This window comes from Octopus bimaculoides, chromosome 4, assembly GCF_046866305.1.
Source record: "Octopus bimaculoides isolate indiv1 chromosome 4, ASM4686630v1, whole genome shotgun sequence".
NCBI lineage: Eukaryota > Metazoa > Mollusca > Cephalopoda > Octopoda > Octopodidae > Octopus > Octopus bimaculoides.
Genome location: NC_142931.1, coordinates 89,238,972 through 89,260,382, shown reverse-complemented (window position 1 = coordinate 89,260,382; position 21,411 = coordinate 89,238,972). Strand labels below are relative to the sequence as shown.

Sequence of the window (21,411 nt, the reverse complement as noted above, 5' to 3'; positions counted from 1 at the left end):
CAATATGGCATGATGAATGTCACATTCACACTTATTATGTTTATACTTCTATGGATGTACAATCATTGCATCTTTAAATTGTTGAGGGACGGGTCCTATTTGCTACATTTGGACCATTAGCTCTGTCAGTTTATCTATCAAAACATTTCTGCCACATTAAAAAAATTCTCTAGGAATACCATCCTCTCCTGGAGCTTTTGCATTGGTGAATTCTTTTATAGCCACTTTCACTTCATGTAAACATGGAGTCAATCCAAGAGAGTTAATTACCTGTCTTTGGGGAATATTATTGATTGAGTTCATGTCTACCGTTGTATCTCTATTGAGTACACCTTTAAAATATTCTGCCTAATGTTTCACTATGTCATTACAATCTGTGAGAAGATTCCCTTCTGTAGAAAGAACAGGAGAGCATCCTTCTTTACTTAGACCAAATACCTACTTCAAATTTTGATAAAGATTTTTCTTGTCATGTTTGTCACCAGATTCTTGCAGAGACTTAACCTTTTGTTTCCACCAATGCTGCTTTATTTTTCGAACTTCAGTAGTTTGAACAGAGTTTTTGGCAGATTTGTAAAGCTTTTTCTTTCTAGCTGTGTTCCTATCAGCAATTCATTCTTCGTAAAAGCACCCACTACACTCTCTGAGTGGTTGGCATTAGGAAGTGCATCCAGCTGTAGAAACTCTGCCAAATCAGATTGTAGCCTGGCGTTAGGAAGTGCATCCAGCTGTAGAAACTCTGCCAAATCAGATTGGAGCCTGATGTAGCCATCTGGTTTCACCAGTCCTCAGTCAAATCGTTCAACCCATGCTAGCATGGAAAGCGGACGTTAAACGATGATGATGATGATGAAATGTGTACATTTCTTGAAACTGTTCATTTATAACCTCGTCATTTTTATCAAACAAATTTTGGTTTTTATGGCATGGAAACTTATCTGTGGATGACACATAAATAGTATCTCTAAGTTGACCTCATGATTCTTCTATATTTCCTGTGATTCTAACATTACATAACTTTCCATCAAGTTTTTAAGTGAGAATATCCTTGTTGTTATCTACTTTGACCTTTGAAATGTCAAGTCACCTGATAAATTTCTTACGATTTTATAACCAACTTTGATTATATTTTTTTTATCTTACTACAAACTATAGTAGCATGGTCTGACCAACATTCTGTCTTATGGAAAGAATGTGTTAACTTAACATCATTTCTATCTTGGCTTCAGACAATCACATAGTCAATCAAATAACCATGACCTGATCTAGAATGATACCAAGTTATTTTGTTTTTATTGGACTGTTGAAAAAGAGTATTGGTGATAGAAAGTCCAAATTCACTGCACAAAGATAGTAGCAGGAGTCCATTTGAGTTAATTTTACCAAGAACATTCTTACCAAGAATATTTAGTCTAGAATCTAATCCAACATGGACATTACAATCTCCCAAGAGAAAAATTTTATCTTGATTGGGAATTCAGCTCAACAATATTCATAAATTGGAATAGAACTTATCTCTAGCTGCATCTGTTAAGCCAAGTGTTGGTGTATGTGCACTTATTGTGTGGCATATTTTTGTAGGCCAATTGGTATTTGCAATAAATAAGACAATCATTAATTTCATTTGGTAAGGATTTTAGATTATGTACAATATCATTATTAATAATGAAACCCACACTAGATACTCTTTTTAATGCCTCAGATTTACCAACCCAGAAGAAAGTGTACCCTCCAACTACTTCATTCAGCTGACCAAAATTTGGTAGTTTTGCCTCCAAAACAGCAACAATTCTAACATTTTTACCTCTCAGAAACTGAGCCATAAATGCTGTTTTGTGCTCAGCATGCTTTTTGTGGTCCTGGGGGTATGCATACATTCCAAACTATTATATTCTAACCTTTTTCTTTGTCTTCTCATATTTTTTCGACTGCATGGTTGAAAGTCCAGTCATTTACAGTGTAATTACAGCATTGTGTGAGCAAGCAATTTTTAGGACACCTTTTCCAGTCTCCTCCCCATACAAGGGAAAGTGATGCCATCTTAAATAGGCTGCTTTGTAGTTAAGAAGAGAATGCTGACTATGACATTGCTCACATAAGTTGCACACAATGGCCATCTACTTCTTGCCACCATATTGCAAAGCTCATGCTAGAGACCTCCAGTGACATTCTCCACTTGTTCTCATGGCTACCATTTCATTGCCATTGGATTTGAATAGTTTTCACGTCACTGAACGACCTAAACTAGGAGTTGTATAGAATAGAATTTGTTTGTGTTGGACAAAACCCACTCTCTCCATCTAGAAAACATAACCTGTATTGGTGCATAGTGTGCCACTTCTCAGATACAGACCAGGTCGTGGATCAAGTAGTGATGGTATGGCTTGATCTACCAGCCTGCTTCCTGTATAGTTGTTAAGTAACTTCTATACTCAGTAGTATTACTAGTTATGAACTAGATAGAAAATGTGGGAGAAATAAGGATAAATACAAGTTTATATTATAGTTTCACCATTAGGGTTGTTTGAATCCTTTCAATGGATGTTCTAAGTGAATTTAGATTCTCAAACACAGTGGATCATCAGGGAACACTTTATTGCTTTAAGTTAACTATGTTAAAATGATCTGTTGTGGTGAACATCTAAATGAACAAGAAATACCTATTGTAGGACTCCAAACAATCATAATGGTGAAACGCACGTAGGAACAATAACATAATGTATAGTAGTGACAGAGAGGCTTACTGGCTATCACTAAGCTCACTGGCTAATCATGACACCAGTGCCTGTTCTGGTATTCTCTTTCAATATATTGCTGGTGGGGAGTTGAGTTGTTGCTGCAGTTAGCTGTTGAGCGTCCCTCATTGATGAGACTGTGTGAAAAAGTACCACTCCCTAGAAGTTGAGGGAACCTGTGGAAGAGGTAGGCCCAGGAAGACCTGGGATCAGGTGGTGAGGCACGACCTTCGAACATTGGGCCTCACTGAGGCGATGACTTCTGACCGAGACCTTTGGAAATATGTTGTGCGTGAGAAGACCTGGCAAGCCAAGTGAGACCTAAATCCAGGGCCTCCGCCAGGGGTGTAGCCAGCCCACTTATGCGTACCTTCGTTCATTGGACACAAAAGTCCACTTGCGAAGACCTGTTGAGGCAAGTGAAATCGAAATCAAAATCAAACTAAATTTGACAACTGGCACACATGCCAACGTCATCTTCACTGGACACGAAACTCGGCTTGTGAAGACCTGTTGGAGCAAGCGAAGGCGAAATCGTGATGGCACCTGTGCCCAGGGTCGTCTACCTGGCAATTGTGCCAGTGGCACGTGTAAAGACATTTGAGTGAGATCGTTGCCAGTGCCGCTGGACTGGCTCCTATGCAGGACACGAAACTTGGCTTGTGAAGACTTATTGGGGCAAGCAATAGCGAAATCGTGATGGCAACTGTGCCCAGCATCGCCTTCCTGGCACTTGTGCCAGTGGCATGTGTAAAGACATTCGAGCGAGATCGTGCCAGTGCCGCTGGACTGGCTCCTGTGCAGGTGGCACATAAAATACACCATTTTGAGCGTGGCCGTTGCCAGTACCACCTGACTGGCCTTCGTGCCGGTGGCACGTAAAAGCACCCACTACACTCTCGGAGTGGTTGGCGTTAGGAAGGGCATCCAGCTGTAGAAACTCTGCCAAATCAGATTAGAACCTGGTGTAGCCATCCGGTTCACCAGTCCTCAGTCAAATCGTCCAACCCATGCTAGCATGGAAAGCGGATATTAAACGATGATGATGATGATGATATATATACCTTCTCTTTGACTTACAACTGAGTTCCATTTCGACTGACAGTTTGTAAGTCAATCTGGTCATATGTGAGACTTATATTTGTCGACACTATTGTCATTCAAATGCAACTGATGCTTGAAGCGACTGAGTGGATGGATGCCTTGGTCTAACAGAGGCCTGCATTGCCAGATGGTGCTATAGTTATCATATGTGTAGCTACCCAATGTCTGAAAATCTTTATTTAGCTATTTATTTTTTGTGGTTGTAAGTTGCATAGGTTGTAAATTGAGGAGAAAGTGCATATATATATATATATATATATATATATTTATATATATATATATATATATATATATATATACACACACGTCATACACGTAGATGCAGATATGCATTTAGCATAAATGTAAATAGTAATTAAATCATCAAAAAAATCTATTAACTCACTCATGGAGACACTTCTAGTGTGTTGTGTGTCATCTTCCACAGTAATTACTTGTACATCATTCATTCGACGAAGAGCCACAAGACAGCGAAATATGACAACTAAAAATACACATCCGACTATAACGCCAACCACTGCACCAGCAATCTTGTAGCCATATTCATACTGTGCCTCGAGAATATAGCTAAATAATGGGAGAAAAGAAATAACATTATTGTTACATTGTTATGTAATGAATGGACTAACAAACAATATGTAAAAGAATGAACATAAATATTTGCACTCCCTCCCCGCCATGCATGCACACACACATATATGCATGTGTGTATGGATGCATGCATGCATATGTTGAGGTGAGCCGGATCTATTTTACGCCAATTTACACAAACCAGTTGTTAAACTTTTGTTAAATGTTGAAGAAAGACCTACTCTGTCATGCTACAGAAACAAATGGTTCTGCACAGTGGCGACAACAATTTAATTGACTGTTAAATGTTTTGAAGGTAAAGTTTAATTCTGTGTTTGCTGCACAAAATTTTCCATACACACACACAAACATATATATATATATATATATATATATATATATATATATATATATATATATATATATATATAAAGAAAGAAAAGGATAAAGAGACCAATGGCAAAGTTAGAATTATATTTTATGTATAAAGTCTTACAGCTGTTTCAGGGAAAATTCAATGTATCCCTTCATCGGAGACGGTAATAGTAGAAGAATGGATTATTACATCTATAAGAGGAGATTTGCAGTAAGAAGTGAGAGCGATGCACAGAAAAAAGAACAAAGAAGAAACAGTACTTGGAGTGTAGCTTCATTCCAGCAGTAAACATCCATGTAAAGAATCCTTGTGGGTATTTTCCGGAGATAATTGTAGTAGCAAAGGTGGATATATATCATATCGTATCCAGATGGAAACGATATGCTACTACAATTATCTCCGGAAAATACCCACAAGGATTCTTTACATGGATGTTTACTGATATATATACACCTATGCTACTACAATTATCTCCGGAAAATACCCACAAGGATTCTTTACTTGGATGTTTACTGCTGGAATGAAGCTACACTCCAAGTACTGTTTCTTCTTTGTTCTTTTTTCTGCGCATCGCTCTCACTTCTTACTGCAAATCTCCTCTTATAGATGTAATAATCCATTCTTCTACTATTACCGTCTCCGATGAAGGGATACATTGGATTTTCCCTGAAACAGCTGTAAGACTTTATCCATAAAATATAATTCTAACTTTGCCATTGGTCTCTTTGTCCTTTTCTTTCTTTATACATACACACGCTAATACACGACCTATGTTATATTCCCCACTCATGTTGCTACAACGACAGGGGCAAAACTAGTCGGTATACAGCACTTACTCGTATTACCTGTATCTTTAGGGTTTGGTTGACTCCAATACCCTTAATAACTTTTATATATATATATATATATATATATAGCGTGAGAGAGTTAGGGGTTGGGGGTTCAACCCACTATCCAGTATACTGCTGGGAGGGTACCCAATTATTGCTACACTAGTGCTATACTAAGTGCAATCAATGGGAGCGGGTAAAAGTGGAGGTTTTACCCCAAATTTGTATAACAATTAGAAAATGGAGGATAATATGCTGAACCCAACTACTTGCAGATGATGTATCCCATTGAATTCATTAATTTAATTCATAGCAAAAGTGACAAAAAAAAGAAAGAAAAAGAAAAAAAGAACCAAAGCACAGGTGTCTATGGCAGACTATGTTATTTTGCCAACCTGGTTTACATCTAGAAGTACAAAGTACATAAGGAATTAGAGGATGAACAGAAGTTTAATCTTACAGCTGTTTCGGCCTAGTTTTAGCAAGCCCCATTCTATCCGAATATTTTGAAATGGGGTTACATGCCCGAACCGCTAGGCCTCTTCAGAGATTCACAAAGGGTTTCATACAAATGTAGAGCAAGAGGTAAAAACAGAGGTGTGGTAGAGACCAGAAGAAAAACAACAGCAAAAATAAGATAGAAATAAAAATAAAAAATAGAATTAAAATCAAAATCAAAATAAAAATAAGGGTACAGCAGGAAAAAAAAAATAATAATAAAGAATACATAAATGAAAAATGAAGGTATAGCATGTGGGACATGCAAAAATATAAAAAAGTTATATGTCAAAAAACCCTTAAAAATACAAGGCACACAAAGAGCCGACAAACATTATAAATAGGTAGCTATAGACACTCCAATGCATATATATATATGTGTGGGTTCGTGTGCACAACCTTACTCAGATGTCCCCTTACTCCCATGTGTGCATATACAAGTTTTTATAAGCAAACATTCCACCACATACGTTGTTGTGGTGGAATGTTTGCTTATAAAAACTTGTATATGCACACATGGGAGTAAGGGGACATCCGAGTAAGGTTGTGCACACGAACCCACACATATATATATATGCATTGGAGTGTCTATAGCTACCTATTTATAATGTTTGTAGGCTCTTTGTGTGCCTTGTATTTTTAAGGGTTTTTTGACATGTTATTTTGCCAACCTTTATTATTTTTTTTTTTTTCCTGCTGTACCCTTATTTTTATTTTGATTTTGATTTTAATTCTATTTTTTTATTTTTATTTCTATCTTATTTTTGCTGTTGTTTTTCTTCTGGTCTCTACCACACCTCTGTTTTTACCTCTTGCTCTACATTTGTATGAAACCCTTTGTGAATCTCTGAAGAGGCCTAGCGGTTCGGGCATGTAACCCCATTTCAAAATGTCATCCGATAATCACTCCGGCAAGGAATATTCGGATAGAATGGGGCTTGCTAAAACTAGGCCGAAACAGCTGTAAGATTAAACTTCTGTTCATCCTCTAATTCCTTATGTACTTTGTACTTCTATATGTAAACCAGGTTGGCAAAATAACATAGCCTGCCATAGACACCTGTGCTTTGGTTCTTTCTTTCTTTTTCTTTCTTTTTTTTTTGTCACTTTTGCTATGAATTAAATTAATGAATTCAACGGGATACATCGTCTGCAAGTAGTTGGGTTCAGCATATTATCCTCCATTTTCTAATTGTTATATATATATATATATATATATACACATACTTGACTGTCACCCCGACCCCACAACCTGCATCTCCACCCTTCTCTGTCTAGCAGAACTTGTCCTCACCCTCAACTACTTTACTTTCACGGGGAAGATTTACCAACAGCTGTCTAGTGTCGCTATGGATACGAGAATGGGCCCCAATTTCGCCAACTTATTTGTTGATTACATTGAGGCCCAGTATTCTCCCAATTCTCTGAACTGACCCCAGAGCTATACAGCTGCTACATAGGCAACTGTATAGCTGCCACCTCCCTCTCCAGCAAACAACTCTCCAATTTCATCTCTTTCCTTTCTAACTTTCACCCTTCTCTCCAGTTTACCCCTACCATCTCTGACACCTCGGTAAACTTCTGAGATATCTCTCTCACCATTGACCTCCTCTCCTACTCCCAGTTCCTCCGCCTCCGACACTTGTGCAACTGGGACCAGGATTTCAAGACCCAGTCCCAGTACCTGCATCAGGGATACACAACCACCCTTGTCCAAACTGCCCTTGCCCGCACTCATCTAATCGATCGCACCACCGCCCTCTCTTCTTCCCCACACCGATCCCCAACCACACCCCCTTTCCCCTCCTTTTCTACCCCTCAACCTACCCCTTCATCGGAGGGTCCTACAGGCCTTCTGTCACATCCAGCTAGATCCCACCACACACCCTATTTTTCCCAACCCACCCTTGCCCTTCTTTAAACACACCTGTAACCTACGCGATCTACTAGTCTGAAGCACTTTCTCCCCCTCCATCCCAACCCATCGGATCCTTCCCATACTCTAGATCCTATTGCCACACCTGTCCTTTCATCACTAACACCACCTCCCTCACTGGATCCAACCAGCACACCCTCTACATTAGGAACTCTGTCTCCTGTGCTTCTTCCAGCCTAGTCTATTGCATCAGATGTAATCTCTGCAACAAACTCTACATTGGACAGACGGGCTGCCAACTGGCCAACCAGTTCACTAAACATCTACAAGATGTTCGGCCATGTATGAACCCCACCCCTCATCACCTGTCATTTTCACTTGGCCAACCACTCCACCTCAAATATCAGTCTTCAGCCTTGGATCCACCAACTCTCGACTCCACCTGGAACAGCGTTACATTTTCACTCTACAAACACAAACTCCTTTCAGACTCAATACAACCCCCTCCTCACAATGACTGTCTCTACACCCTCCTTAAAAAACAACTTTTTATCCTATCTTATATTCACTCACGTTTTTTATAACTTTTATATGTTTATTATTGATTTTATATTTTGATACTTTTATTCTTTCTTTTTATTATCTCCATTTACCTTATACACTTTTTTTTTAAATTTTTTATTTCTGTATTAATTTATATTTTTTATCTTTTATCTTTTATTTTTTATTTATTATTTTGTATTTTTATCTTGTATTTTTCTCTATTGCTTTAATCTATTTTATTATTTTATTCTTATTACACACATACATACACACACGTACATACACACACACACACACATGCATGCACGTACACACACATGAACACACACATACCTCCTACCCACACCACACACACACTACACACACGTGCACACACATACACACATGCACATACACACACATCTCCACATGCACATACAAACACACACATACATACATACACACTTAAGTACACTCCCGCACTCATACATACACTTCCACATTCACTCACACACACATACACACACGCACACATTCCCATGCGCACATACAACACATACACAGAGATAATAAGAGAGAGACAGACAGACAGAGTGACACAGAGAGTAGGACACACACATGCCACACACACACATTCCCACTCTGTCTATGTACACATACCAGCATACATACACATACACATACTCACATCCACACCCACCCATTCACACACCCTTCAGACTGCATTTCAAATACCCTACCAAAGACCGTCCCATCTACGCACATGTGCAAAAGCACACAACTACACAAAAACAACCACACTTGTTGCCATTGCTGCTGACCTCTTACTACAACATTAATAGACACAAAGATCACTCACACATACACATATAAACAGTTAACACCACACATACCACACACACACACACACACACATATATACCACTACAACCACATGCACACACATACACTCAGTTATTGCCACACACAGTTACCACCATATGCATACACACACACACATACCACAACCACTTTATGCACACACACTCAGTTACTGCCACACACACACACACACACACACAGAAACCAACCTTTCCTTACACTCTCCTGTCTTAGAAAACACTTTCTCTTCCTCCATCTACTTCCAGTCATTCCAAAATGTAACTACATGTGGATTGTTGGAGATTTTTTCCCTCCATCTTCCTTTTTTCTTGGACTTTTCTCTGTCTCATGTTTCTGAAGATGAGCTTTGCTTGAAACATAAAACAACCTTTCTTTCCATCCCTGAGCATCTTATTAATACTTTGCATGTGCCACATCCTTGAGTTGTTGTTTTTTTCATGTTTTTTTTCTGTTTTTGTTTTTTCATAATATTATATAGATATATATATATATATATATATATATATATCATCATCATCATATATATATATATACATATATATATACAGATAGATATATACATATATATATATATACATACATACATACATATATATACATATATATATACATATATATATTCTGTTGTGTCTGGGGAGAGTCATTTTCTTATTGTGCCTTAAAATTTAACACACTCACCGTTAAAATTTCCACTTATTTCTTATTTTTATTTTCCTAAAATTTTCGTTGCGTCTTGCAACCTTTTCAATAGTCGACTATTGAAAAGGTTGCAAGACGCAACGAAAATTTTAGGAAAATAAAAATAAGAAATAAGTGGAAATTTTTATTGAAAAGGTTGCAAGACGCAACGAAAATTTTAGGAAAATAAAAATAAGAAATAAGTGGAAATTTTAACGGTGCGTGTGTTAAATTTTAAGGCACAATAAGAAAATGACTCTCCCCAGACACAACAGAACTTGCTTCAACACACGAAATCACATAAAAAATCTTGCAAACCAAATCCCAAAACGAAATACATATATATATATATATACATATATATATATATATACATATATATATATATATACATATATAGATATATATACATATATATATTTGAGAGAATTTACGAAAAAAACAACAGACGAAGACAGGTGGTGTAAACAACAAATTGATGTATTAGTATAACGCTCTGGAATAGAGAAAGTCTTTGACATTTCGAGCCTACGCTTTTCAACTGAGGGGAACACAGAAAGAAACAAGGAGAAAAAAAATATAAATGCAGTGGTCAGCGATCTATCATGGCAAATGCCGGACAGAAGGATCACACGGGAGAGCTAAGAAAAAGGGGAGATAACAAAGAAGTGGTGAACCCAAGACAAGAAGCTACATGTATATATGTTGTTGTTGGCACTCCGTCGCTTACGACGTCGAGGGTTCCAGTTGATCCGATCAATGGAACAGCCTGCTCGTGAAATTAACATGCAAGTAGCTTAGCACTCCACAGACACATGTACCCTTAACATAGTTCTCGGGGATATTCAGCATGACACAGTGTGACAAGGCTGACCCTTTGAATTACAGGCACAACAGAAACAGGAAGTAAGAGTGAGAGAAAGTTATGGTGAAAGAGTACTGCAGGGTTTGCGACCATCCCCTGCCAGAGCCTCGTGGAACTTTAGGAACTTTTCGCTCAATAAACACTCACAACACCCAGTCTGGGAATCGAAACCGCGATTCTATGACCACGAGTCCGCTGCCCTAACCACTGGGCCATTGCACCTCCACACACACACACACACACACACACACACACATATATATATATATATATATATACATGTATAGTAATATTAGGGAAAAAAATTCCAAATTTACAGGGAAAAATTCAATTTAATTTATCAAAATTAAATTAAATTTCACAATATATAATATACAAAATGAAAATCCACAATCACATATAGAAAAATTTAATAAGTAAATAAACTAAAAAGACCTATAATAAAAATCAAAAAAGTACAAAGTAATAAATATTAAAATAGTGTATTTACTTATTAAATTTTTCTATATGTGATTGTGGATTTTCATGGATGAATTAAATAATTGTGGGTTTTTTTCTCTAAATTATATATTTTATATATACATGCATATATATATATAATCATCATGATAACTCAAGCAACCCACAATTTACGACCAAAAATCCCATATATCCTGAATGACAAAAAAAGCATGGAAGATGGGAAGAAAGCAAAACTTATAACCAACGAAATTCATATAAAAGACATGAATCATCCTCTCGCCTACATGGGAACCAGAACACCTAAATCAGAAAATGGGGACATGGTAACAGAATTCCTTTTTTAGGGAGAAAATACCAAAATCATGCACTGGACCCAATAAAACACAAAATTTAAATGAACACACAGAACATATAGCCCCGAAGATCATAAATTTGTCAAATAGAAACCTCAACAAGAATGATATGAACCTCCTATTAAAAGGTTTCAAGATTACCCCAACATCCACCCCTAATCTCATTGAACTGAAATCTAATATTGATCACTTCAACTGCCACCTCTGACTTATAGAATTCTTCAGCAGTAAGGATTTAAATGATGAATCAATAATCAGAAATAAATCCCACCTCAGCCCCTACAAGGGAAAGGACAAATATTAAGACATGTATATAGACACGGTTTCAAAATTTCCCCTAAATACCCACAGATGCAAACAAAACCTTTGTGAAGAAGAAAAGGAAGCCTTACAAACACTGAGGAATGACAACTCAATCATCCTAAAAGAATCAGATAAGGGAGGGTCAATAGTAATCATGGACAAGAACTATTATAAAGATAATATATTGGAAATGTTAACAAACCAAACCTACTACAAGGAAGAACCAAGACACTCAGAAAAAAACAATAATGAATAAAATCAGAAAACTAATCAATGAATTCCAAGATTCCTTCACAGACAAGGATAAAGATTATATATACAACTCTGTAATCAAAGAGAGCAATTTCTACAGATTACCCAAAATCCACAAAAGCTTCAAAATACAAAGTGCCTTTTTTCTCCCCCTCCCTCCTTCACCATTTTCTAGCTGTCGCTCTCCCTCCCTTCTTTCTTTCTTTCACCCTCTTATTGCTTGCACATGACCATCGTCCATCTTTCTTTTCCTCACATGTCCATCTTTCTTTTCCAACTCAGTTTTTACCTATCCAGTGATGGTCAATAATAATATAAATAATTATTCATTCCAGTAGGGGTGTAGCATTGGAGTATGGAGTACATGGAGAGCACAGGGCAGCCAAAAGCTGATTCAGTAACAAGTGTTCAATGTGGGTATCACATTTCCCTTCAGTTCTGGAATTCTAGTACAAGGTTGCTATTTGTGAGTTCTAATAATTTAAACTTTCAGTATTCTCAAGCATAGTTAAAGTTGTGTTTTTTGCGTGAAGGATTGTTTATCTGCCAGTAGCTAGGGCAATGATTCTCAACCATCTTTTTCCCCTATAGACCCCTTTTATTTCTGTTTCCCTCAGATGGACCCTCATAACCAACCAATGCTTTAAAAATTCTATATCTTTATAATTAGATATTAGGAATCGCATTAAGAAATTGTTAAATTTATTTTGTGTATAGTCAATTATTGCACATAAATTTTAACAATGGAATCTTATATGGACTCCGGTTGAGAAGCACTGAAGGAGATCAGGACTACATTAGTCTGTTGTCACTAACAATGTGAGAAGCCATGACGGTTGTAGATTAGTAGAAAGAGAGATTGCCCAACAAAATGCTTCACAGTTTTTTTAATATCATCTCTTTATTTTCAGATTTAAAAATCTATCTGGTGAGTGCCAACTTTCATTTCTGCACTCAACAATATCCTTTTCTCATAAACCATATGGCAGTTATATATGGCAAATGTAAAGTCATTCTATCTGAGATATATAGTTCAGAGATAAATAGTTCTTTATAAATATTGTATTTCACATAAAAAAAAATCCCAAACATTAAAGCAATGAAATTTTATCTAATGAGTGAAACCACCATCAAGGTTAAAAAAAAACTCAGTCTTTTGGTCTGTTTTAATGTTTAGAATTATACAATAGAAATGGCTAAGGTTTTTTGCTGAGGATGGCTATGTGGTAAATGGAAGTATATAACATTGTGTAATTGGACTAGTGTAGGTTGAGCAAATAAGAGTGAAAAATGTATCTTAATTTTCAATCCAGTTCATGTTTTGGCAACAACAAAAAGCAAATGTGGTAAAAAAAAAGAGCAGAAATATTTGAAAGACAATGTAGGAAGAAATCCGGAAGTGGGAGGATTAAGGCAAACCTGATTTTATCTTTCCTTAAAACTTGTTTCCGGTTGATTTTTAAAGCTGTTCTTTGTTTAGTATGTTAACTCTAAACTTTACTATCATTTTTCATGTAGATGATGTTTGAATTATTTACAGATATTTACAAATACAGATATATTTTCAACGCTGATCAATGTGCAATATACTTAATGTTCGTTGCATCACTGTTTTGTTAAATACAGTGAAAGTTATGCTCAAATTAACTGGTTCACCTAAAAACGGATCCAGATTGATAAAAAAAAATATTCAAAACTTAGAGCAGCAGCTAAATGAGTTGATAGGTTACTAGAGTGATGAAAGAGTTCACAGTTCATATCTTATCAACAACTATAAATATGTAAGAATTGTAAATTTACAAGTATTACACCAGCGCATGGTACACTGAAGTCAATCATATCCATAAAGTTTGGACAAAGATAGGCTCAATAGATGGTCTTCTTTCAGTTTCCATCTACCAAATTCACTTAAAAGGTAATAGTTGGCCCAAGGCAATAGTAGATAACACTTGCCCAAGGGGCCATGCAGTGAGACTGAACATGGAGCCATGCGATCGAGGAGTAAACTTCTTACCACTCGACTAACCAAAAAAAAAATGTAGATTATTTAATTGAAACTGAAGTTAATTTAATGTAACATTTTATTAGCCACATGTTCTTTTGCTTTTCCATCATCCTGCCCCATTATAGACATCAGCATAGACCAGTGCTCTATATCTTTTACCTCTTACTTATTTCACTCATTAGACTGTGGCCATGCTGAGGCACGACCTTGAAGAATTTTAGTCAAACTAATCGACCCCGGTACTTATTTTTTCATTCTGTTGGTATTGTTTGCTGAACTGCTAGATTATGGGGACAAAACACACCAACACCGGTTGTCAAGCAGTAGTGGGAACACTAACACACACAGATAGGCGTAGGAGTGGCTGTGTGGTAAGTAGCTTGCTTACCAACCACATGGTTCCGGGTTCAGTCCCACTGCGTGGCACCTCGGGCAAGTGTCTTCTACTATAGCCTTGGGCCAACCAAAGCCTTGTGAGTGGATTTGGTACACGGAAACTGAAAGAAGCCCGTCGTATATATATGTAATATATACATATATATCATCATCATCATCATCATCTTCGTTTAACGTCCGCTTTCCATGCTAGCATGGGTTGGACGATTTGACTGAGGACTGGTGAAACCGGATGGCAACACCAGGCTCCAATCTAATTTGGCAGAGTTTCTACAGCTGGATGCCCTTCCTATATATATACATATATATATATATATATATATATATATATATATATATATATATATATATATATAAGAATTTAAGGATTGGAGAAAACGCATGTTATAATTGCATACTTTATTCCTACATATGTTTCAAAGGATTACAACCTGTGTGATCCATAGGGATCTTTGATATTAAAATTGTAACCTTCTCATCAGGGAAAGCATGATTGGTATGTGTTGTCCAACCCACTATCCGGCAGCGTCCAATTCTCTAACGGTTTTTTTCAAATGAATCAAGTCATAACCTTATCCATCTATTGTTTTCATAATCGGTCATAATGTCTTACGTTTAAGATGATTCCCATGCTTTCTCTGATGAGAAGGTTACAATTTTAATATCAAAGATCCCTATGGATCACACAGGTTGTAATCCTTTGAAACATATGTAGGAATAAAGTATGCAATTATAACATGCGTTTTCTCCAATCCTTAAATTCTTAAATATACTCAAATACCCAAAATTTCAAGGAGTTCCTGCCTTAAAAACAGGAGCTAACCACAGTTATTTTGTGTTCTTTGCTACATTGGTTTCTATTAACCCATTTATTCTATCAGAAGAATTTTTATTCATTAAGATAGAAGAAATACACATAATTATATATATATATATATATATGTGTGTGTGTGTATGTTTGTGTGTCTGTGTTTGTCTCCTCAACATCGCTTGACAACTGCTGCTGGTGAGTTTACATCCCCGTAACTTAGCGGTTCGGCAAAAGAGTCCGATAGAATAAGTACTAGGCTTACAAAGAATAAGTCCTAGGGTCGATTTGCTCGACTAAAGGTGGTGTTCCAGCATGGCCACAGTCAAATGAGTGAAACAAGTAAAAAGAGTAAAAAGAGACACACACATACACACACACAATAGGCTTCTTTCATTTTTCGTCTACCAAATCCACTTACAAGGCTTTGGCTGGCCCAAGGCTATTGTAGAAGACACTTGCCAAAGGTGCCATGCAGTGGGACTGAACCCAGAACCATGTGGTTGGGGAGCAAATCTCTCACCGCACACCCACGTTTGCACCTAAACATTAAATTTTTATGGAAATCACTAATGACAGTAGCTATGAAGACTATTTTTTAATGTACTTAAACTTTATTGTCCTTGGTTTAATTATTTTATTTCTAAGAAAAATCACAACCCCTCTAAACTCCCTCCACCTTGAGATTTGCAGCACCTGATGTGTGCTTACAATGTCCCTGAGTGGGCATTTGCACACACATCAAGAACTGCTAGTGTAGAGGTGTTTTTGTTGGTTGGTTGGTTGGTTGGCTCGTTGGTTGACTGGTTCATCTTCAACAGACGTCATGGAGAATTTTTTTGTGTAAATCAGCTTCATGTGGGCCTATTCCTTTCTAAGGACCAATAATGTGGATATTAATATATTTGATATAAGCCAAGAAATATCAAATTAATTCAAAGTACACCAAGACCCGTCTTAACAGTCTTATGGCTTCCTGGGAAAGCAATGCACTGGGGACATTTATTGACAGCAAACCACAGACCAAAGTATACATAGGGCTCCTAAACCTGCTGGGCCCCTCAACCCATTAGGGCCCATGGGCAACTGACCAGTGTACCCATTCTTTAAGCCAATACCAATTACACCATTTGTGATGATAGAAAAAACATGCTATGATTAATTCCATTCAAGAACGGCAGGGGAGGTCACCCCGGAAACTGAATTACTTAAAAACATAGAAGCTAGTGATTATAAAGCCTGGATTTAGTAGTATGGTGGTAATTCTGAATGTGCCCGGATGTTGTTAGACCTGGGAAGGTAGACTCTGTATTTGTGTCAATAAAATCAGTTAAATTGTTTATATCACATCAATTTAAAATTTGGAAATGTAATTGAAATATATTTTAAGCTCAAGTATGGCTTTACTCAGTGAGAAAGAAAGAGAGAAGGGAGAGAGAGAGAGAGAGAGAGAGGGGAAGGAAAAGAAAGAGAGAGTAAAGGTCATAATGTAGAATTATTTCTGTGGAACAATGTCTGTCTTGTGTCGTCAACATTTACAGGAAATACACAGGATATCTACACTAGTGGTTATAGACAGTGTGAGCAAGTAAAATACTGAAGACCATATATAAGTGGATTAGAACAATGTTTGCAGAGGAAGCAGCAGTTATTCTGCTAGTAGTAGTAGTAGTAGTAGTAATCTGTGCTTCATTAGTAGTTTTATCAGCAATGACAATAACCAATGTCACTACACTCCCTGACTGACATCTGGATAGAATATACTACGTTGAGAAGGTCCACTTGAACTAAAATATGTCTGTTGCTATCATCTGTTACTACTAAGATTAGATCCACTCCAAACTGCATTATTTATATTGTCCAAAAATTTAGATGAACTGATCTTATTGAAGTTATCTCCCTTGCTTATTTAGATTCTGAACATCTCAGATTGAACATTTGTTGGCTAAATTGCTTCGATAATCCCACTTTTCAACTCACTAGTTTCCATATGGTAAAGGTGCTTAGCCAAGAGGTTAGGGTGTTACACTCATGATAGCAAGATCATCATTTTCATTTCCAGAACGGTGGTGCAATGTGTTCTTGAGAAAAATACTTCATTTTACATTGCTCCAGCCCTGTAATTGACTTACCCTACGGACTTGCATTCCATTCAGGATGAATGTTGGTCAGCTCACCTAGCCAGCAAGGTGGCATCAATCGAAAGCTACTCCCCTTTGCATTGACTATATCGGAAAATAAAGAGAGAGTATCACGCGCGCGCGCGCGTGTGTGTGTGCATGCATGCGTGTATACAAGTGGACAAAGAAAAAGCACTTAACACTTTAGTAGGAGTTACATGCATTACTTAAAACAGTTTGAAGTTTGATTCAACTCCATGTGACTTAAAGTTTCATGGGCCCCTAACAGAAACCCATCTCTTTCAGGCTTAAATTACTGAATCTAAACCTGAAAGAGATGGGTTTCTGTTAGAGGCCTGCAAATCTTTAAGTTGCATTGAACCGAATCAAACTGTTTAAAATTACATATGTATGTATGTATATATGTATGTATGTATGTATGTGTGCGTCTCTTCTATCTTTTAATTATTGTAAATCTTTCACTGAGGAGGGAGCCGGTTTCCAACAAAGATACAAGGCTCCATCTTTGGGATGTAGTTAACACAGACAAATTCACATTTGGAACTTGAGAAAAGTCTTGCATATTTTTACTGTTCCACTCACAGATTGCACTTGCAATGTACGAATTAGCTGGTTAATTTCTTTCTGAAAATCCCAGTTTATCCAGATTCTCCTTTAAGCATTTACTAACAAAACCTAGTGCTCCTGTTATTATTGGTATGAATATGAAGTGATAGTCTGGATATAGAAGCTGAAAGTTTTGAAGCAGTTGTCCATAGATATCCTCTTCTTCTTTGATTTTCAAAGAGATATTTATATCTGCAGGGCAGCTGACCTCTATTATGATGGTACAATATTTGGCCTGTTATGTTTACATTTGACAGAAGTTTTGATGGGAATATTCCACCAGTATTCCTTGAGATGGTGTTTATGAATGTATATCATAACAGAGGGATTTTCTAAGTTTATTTCAGCAAAGTCTTTTTAATGGATGGCATTGTAAATTGTTTTAGCAACAACATCATGCCACATAGAGAGTGTGACGACATTTTAGGACAGCTGCTAATCACGTGTGATGTCTTCCACAGAAACATGACATAGCCTACACATGCAGTTGCACTTTAAGATTACAAGAGCATCACTGTCTCTCTTCTTCACCAGGTATTTTGTGGCAATCTCCTGTTCCTGGATTGCAAACGCATAGCCTTCAAAATGTGATGTGGTCTTGTGTCCAAGAGAGGCTGCACTTCGTGTCAATTCTACTGTATTCTTCAAGCTTCCAGGCAACATACTCATGCATGGTCTTTTTTTTTTTGTATGCTGAGTGCTTTCTCTGAGGTAAGAGAGCCCAGCTGTTTCGGTGCTGTATAGGAGATCATCAGGAAGAGAGTGTTTCTTGAGGAGTTCACTGCCAACTCGTACAATGTTGCTCATTTCACTTTTCAGCACTGCATTGATATATTTATTTTTGCTGCTGTTGTTTAACCAGTGCTGCCTGAGTGATACCATACGGCATTCGAAGGCTATCTGCACTGATCTTAGGCTTCTACCACCTTCATTTCTTCTCAGGTAGACCCTGTCAACATCACTGTTTCAGTGGAAGTTCCCAGTATGCATGTATGTATGTATGTATGTATGTATGTATGTATGTATGTATGTACGCATGTATGTATGGATGGATGCATGTACGCACGTATGTATGTATGTATGTATGTATGTATGTATGTGGTGCCCCAGCATGACCACAGCTTTCAAGCTGAAACAATTTAAAGATTTAAAGATTTAACACTTGGAGTGTTTTTGTCTATTAATTGCTTGGACAATCTTAAATATACAGAATCTTTTCTGTTTGGCTGCCAATTTTCAATCTCTTCAATTTCTACTCAAATTCATTTCATATTCGGTGTAATGATATAGTCTTATATTTTAATCATTGTTTTGAAATTCATTTTTGCAATAAATCAATAAATAAAGAGTTGTTAGCTTTCAAAATTTGCAAATTTTGGGTCATTTTAGTCAATCATAAGCCACAGACGTTTCATGCCTGTTTTCATCATAACAAGCCAAGCATGAGTACTCTTTTTCTGCGAGAAAGCACGTGTTGACAAATATTTTCCACTCATTGAGGTGGTTGTCAGATGTGCTAAAAATAACAACCAAATAGACCTTAAATCACACACCAAAAGATTTTTTGTTTTATTTTTTGGATAATTACACGAATTCCTGTGTGTAGAATACAAATTCGCAAAATTTTCTGAAAATTCCAAAAAATAAAATAAGTTATGAGTGGTTATATGGTGTGTGTAAAGCAGAATTTGAAGTGTTTCTAGTTGACAACACATGTTGTCACGCACAAAACGACAGCTTCCAAATCCTATTTTCAATAAACTTTTTCGAAATATTGCAGCCAAACTGAAAAGATCCAATGTACAAAGTTTTTCATCTCAGTTTATTACACATCAGATACTACTGAATATTTGTTGCTTAAAAAGAACGCTCACCTAAGATACATCCCCTCAGCCATATTCTTAATACTTGATACTAGTAATATTCATTATTGTTTAATCCTGAGTCTGATTTGGTCTAACCAGTCTATCATTAGATACATCTCAGCTGTGACTCTGTTTCATTTCTTTAGGGGTAGCTAAGACGGTTTAATCTGTGGTTTCCTATAATTTTTTCTTTATTATTGTGAGTTGACAAAGGATTTGGATGCTATTTCAAGTACAGAATAGAGGATACCACATAAGTGTCAGGCACTATTTGTACTTAGTAGCAGTGGGGGTGGGTGGTGGTAGAAGTAGTAGTAATTCTTGATGGCAGTTACAATAACAGAGAGAATGATAACAGATATATATATATATATATGCATATGTATATAAATATACATATATAGACATATATATACATAAATATATACATATACAGACATATATATATACATATATGTAGGCGCAGGAGTGGCTGTGTGGTAAGTAGCTTGCTTACCAACCACATTGTTCCAGGTTCAGTCCCACTGTGTGGCACCTTGAACAAGTATCTTCTACTATAGCCTCAGGCCGACCAAAGTCTTGTGAGTGGATTTGGTAGATGGAAACTAAAAGAAGCCCATCGTATATATATATATATATATATATATATATATATATAAAAGATAAGAGTGAAAAAACTACAGAAGGCTTGTGTTACATGGTTAAAGTATATATTTAAATTATGTCAGAAAAATGTTAGAAAAATGTTAGAAAAATGTTATAAAATCTTTTTGGTATATAAACATTGTATTTTGAGAAATAACCGGTTTTGTGTTGTCTTTTCAAATTTCTCTACTTCATTGTGTCGTGTTCGCTCCAGTCTGGAGCGAACATATATATATATATATATATATATATATATATATATATATATATATATATATATATATATATATATATATATATATATATATATATATATATATATATATGCGTGTGTATATGTTTGTGTGTCTGTGTTTGTCCCCACGACATTGCATAACAACCGATGGTGGTGTATTTACGTCTCCGTAACTTAGGGGTTCAGCAAAAAAACGATAGAATAAGTACTAGGCTTCCAAAGAATAAGTCCTGGGGTCAATTTGCTCGACTAAAGGTGGTGCTCCAGTATGGCAGCAGTTAAATGACTGAAACAAGTAAAAGAGTAATATATATATACATATATACTTACATATATATACATACATATATATATATATATACATACATACATATATATATATATATATATATATATATATATAT

At 36.5% G+C, this 21,411-nt stretch overlaps 1 protein-coding gene across 1 annotated transcript in view; it reads right to left on the bottom strand.

Annotated features, from left to right (window-relative positions):
* Window positions 1–21,411, bottom strand: part of LOC106869444 (uncharacterized) — a 55,318-nt gene that overhangs the window by 4,956 nt on the left and 28,951 nt on the right. Inside the window, exon 3 of the mRNA XM_089350955.1 lies at window positions 4,225–4,406. Within this exon, the coding sequence (XP_089207081.1) occupies window positions 4,225–4,406 (182 nt within the window). The remainder of the gene's footprint in view (window positions 1–4,224; window positions 4,407–21,411) is intronic.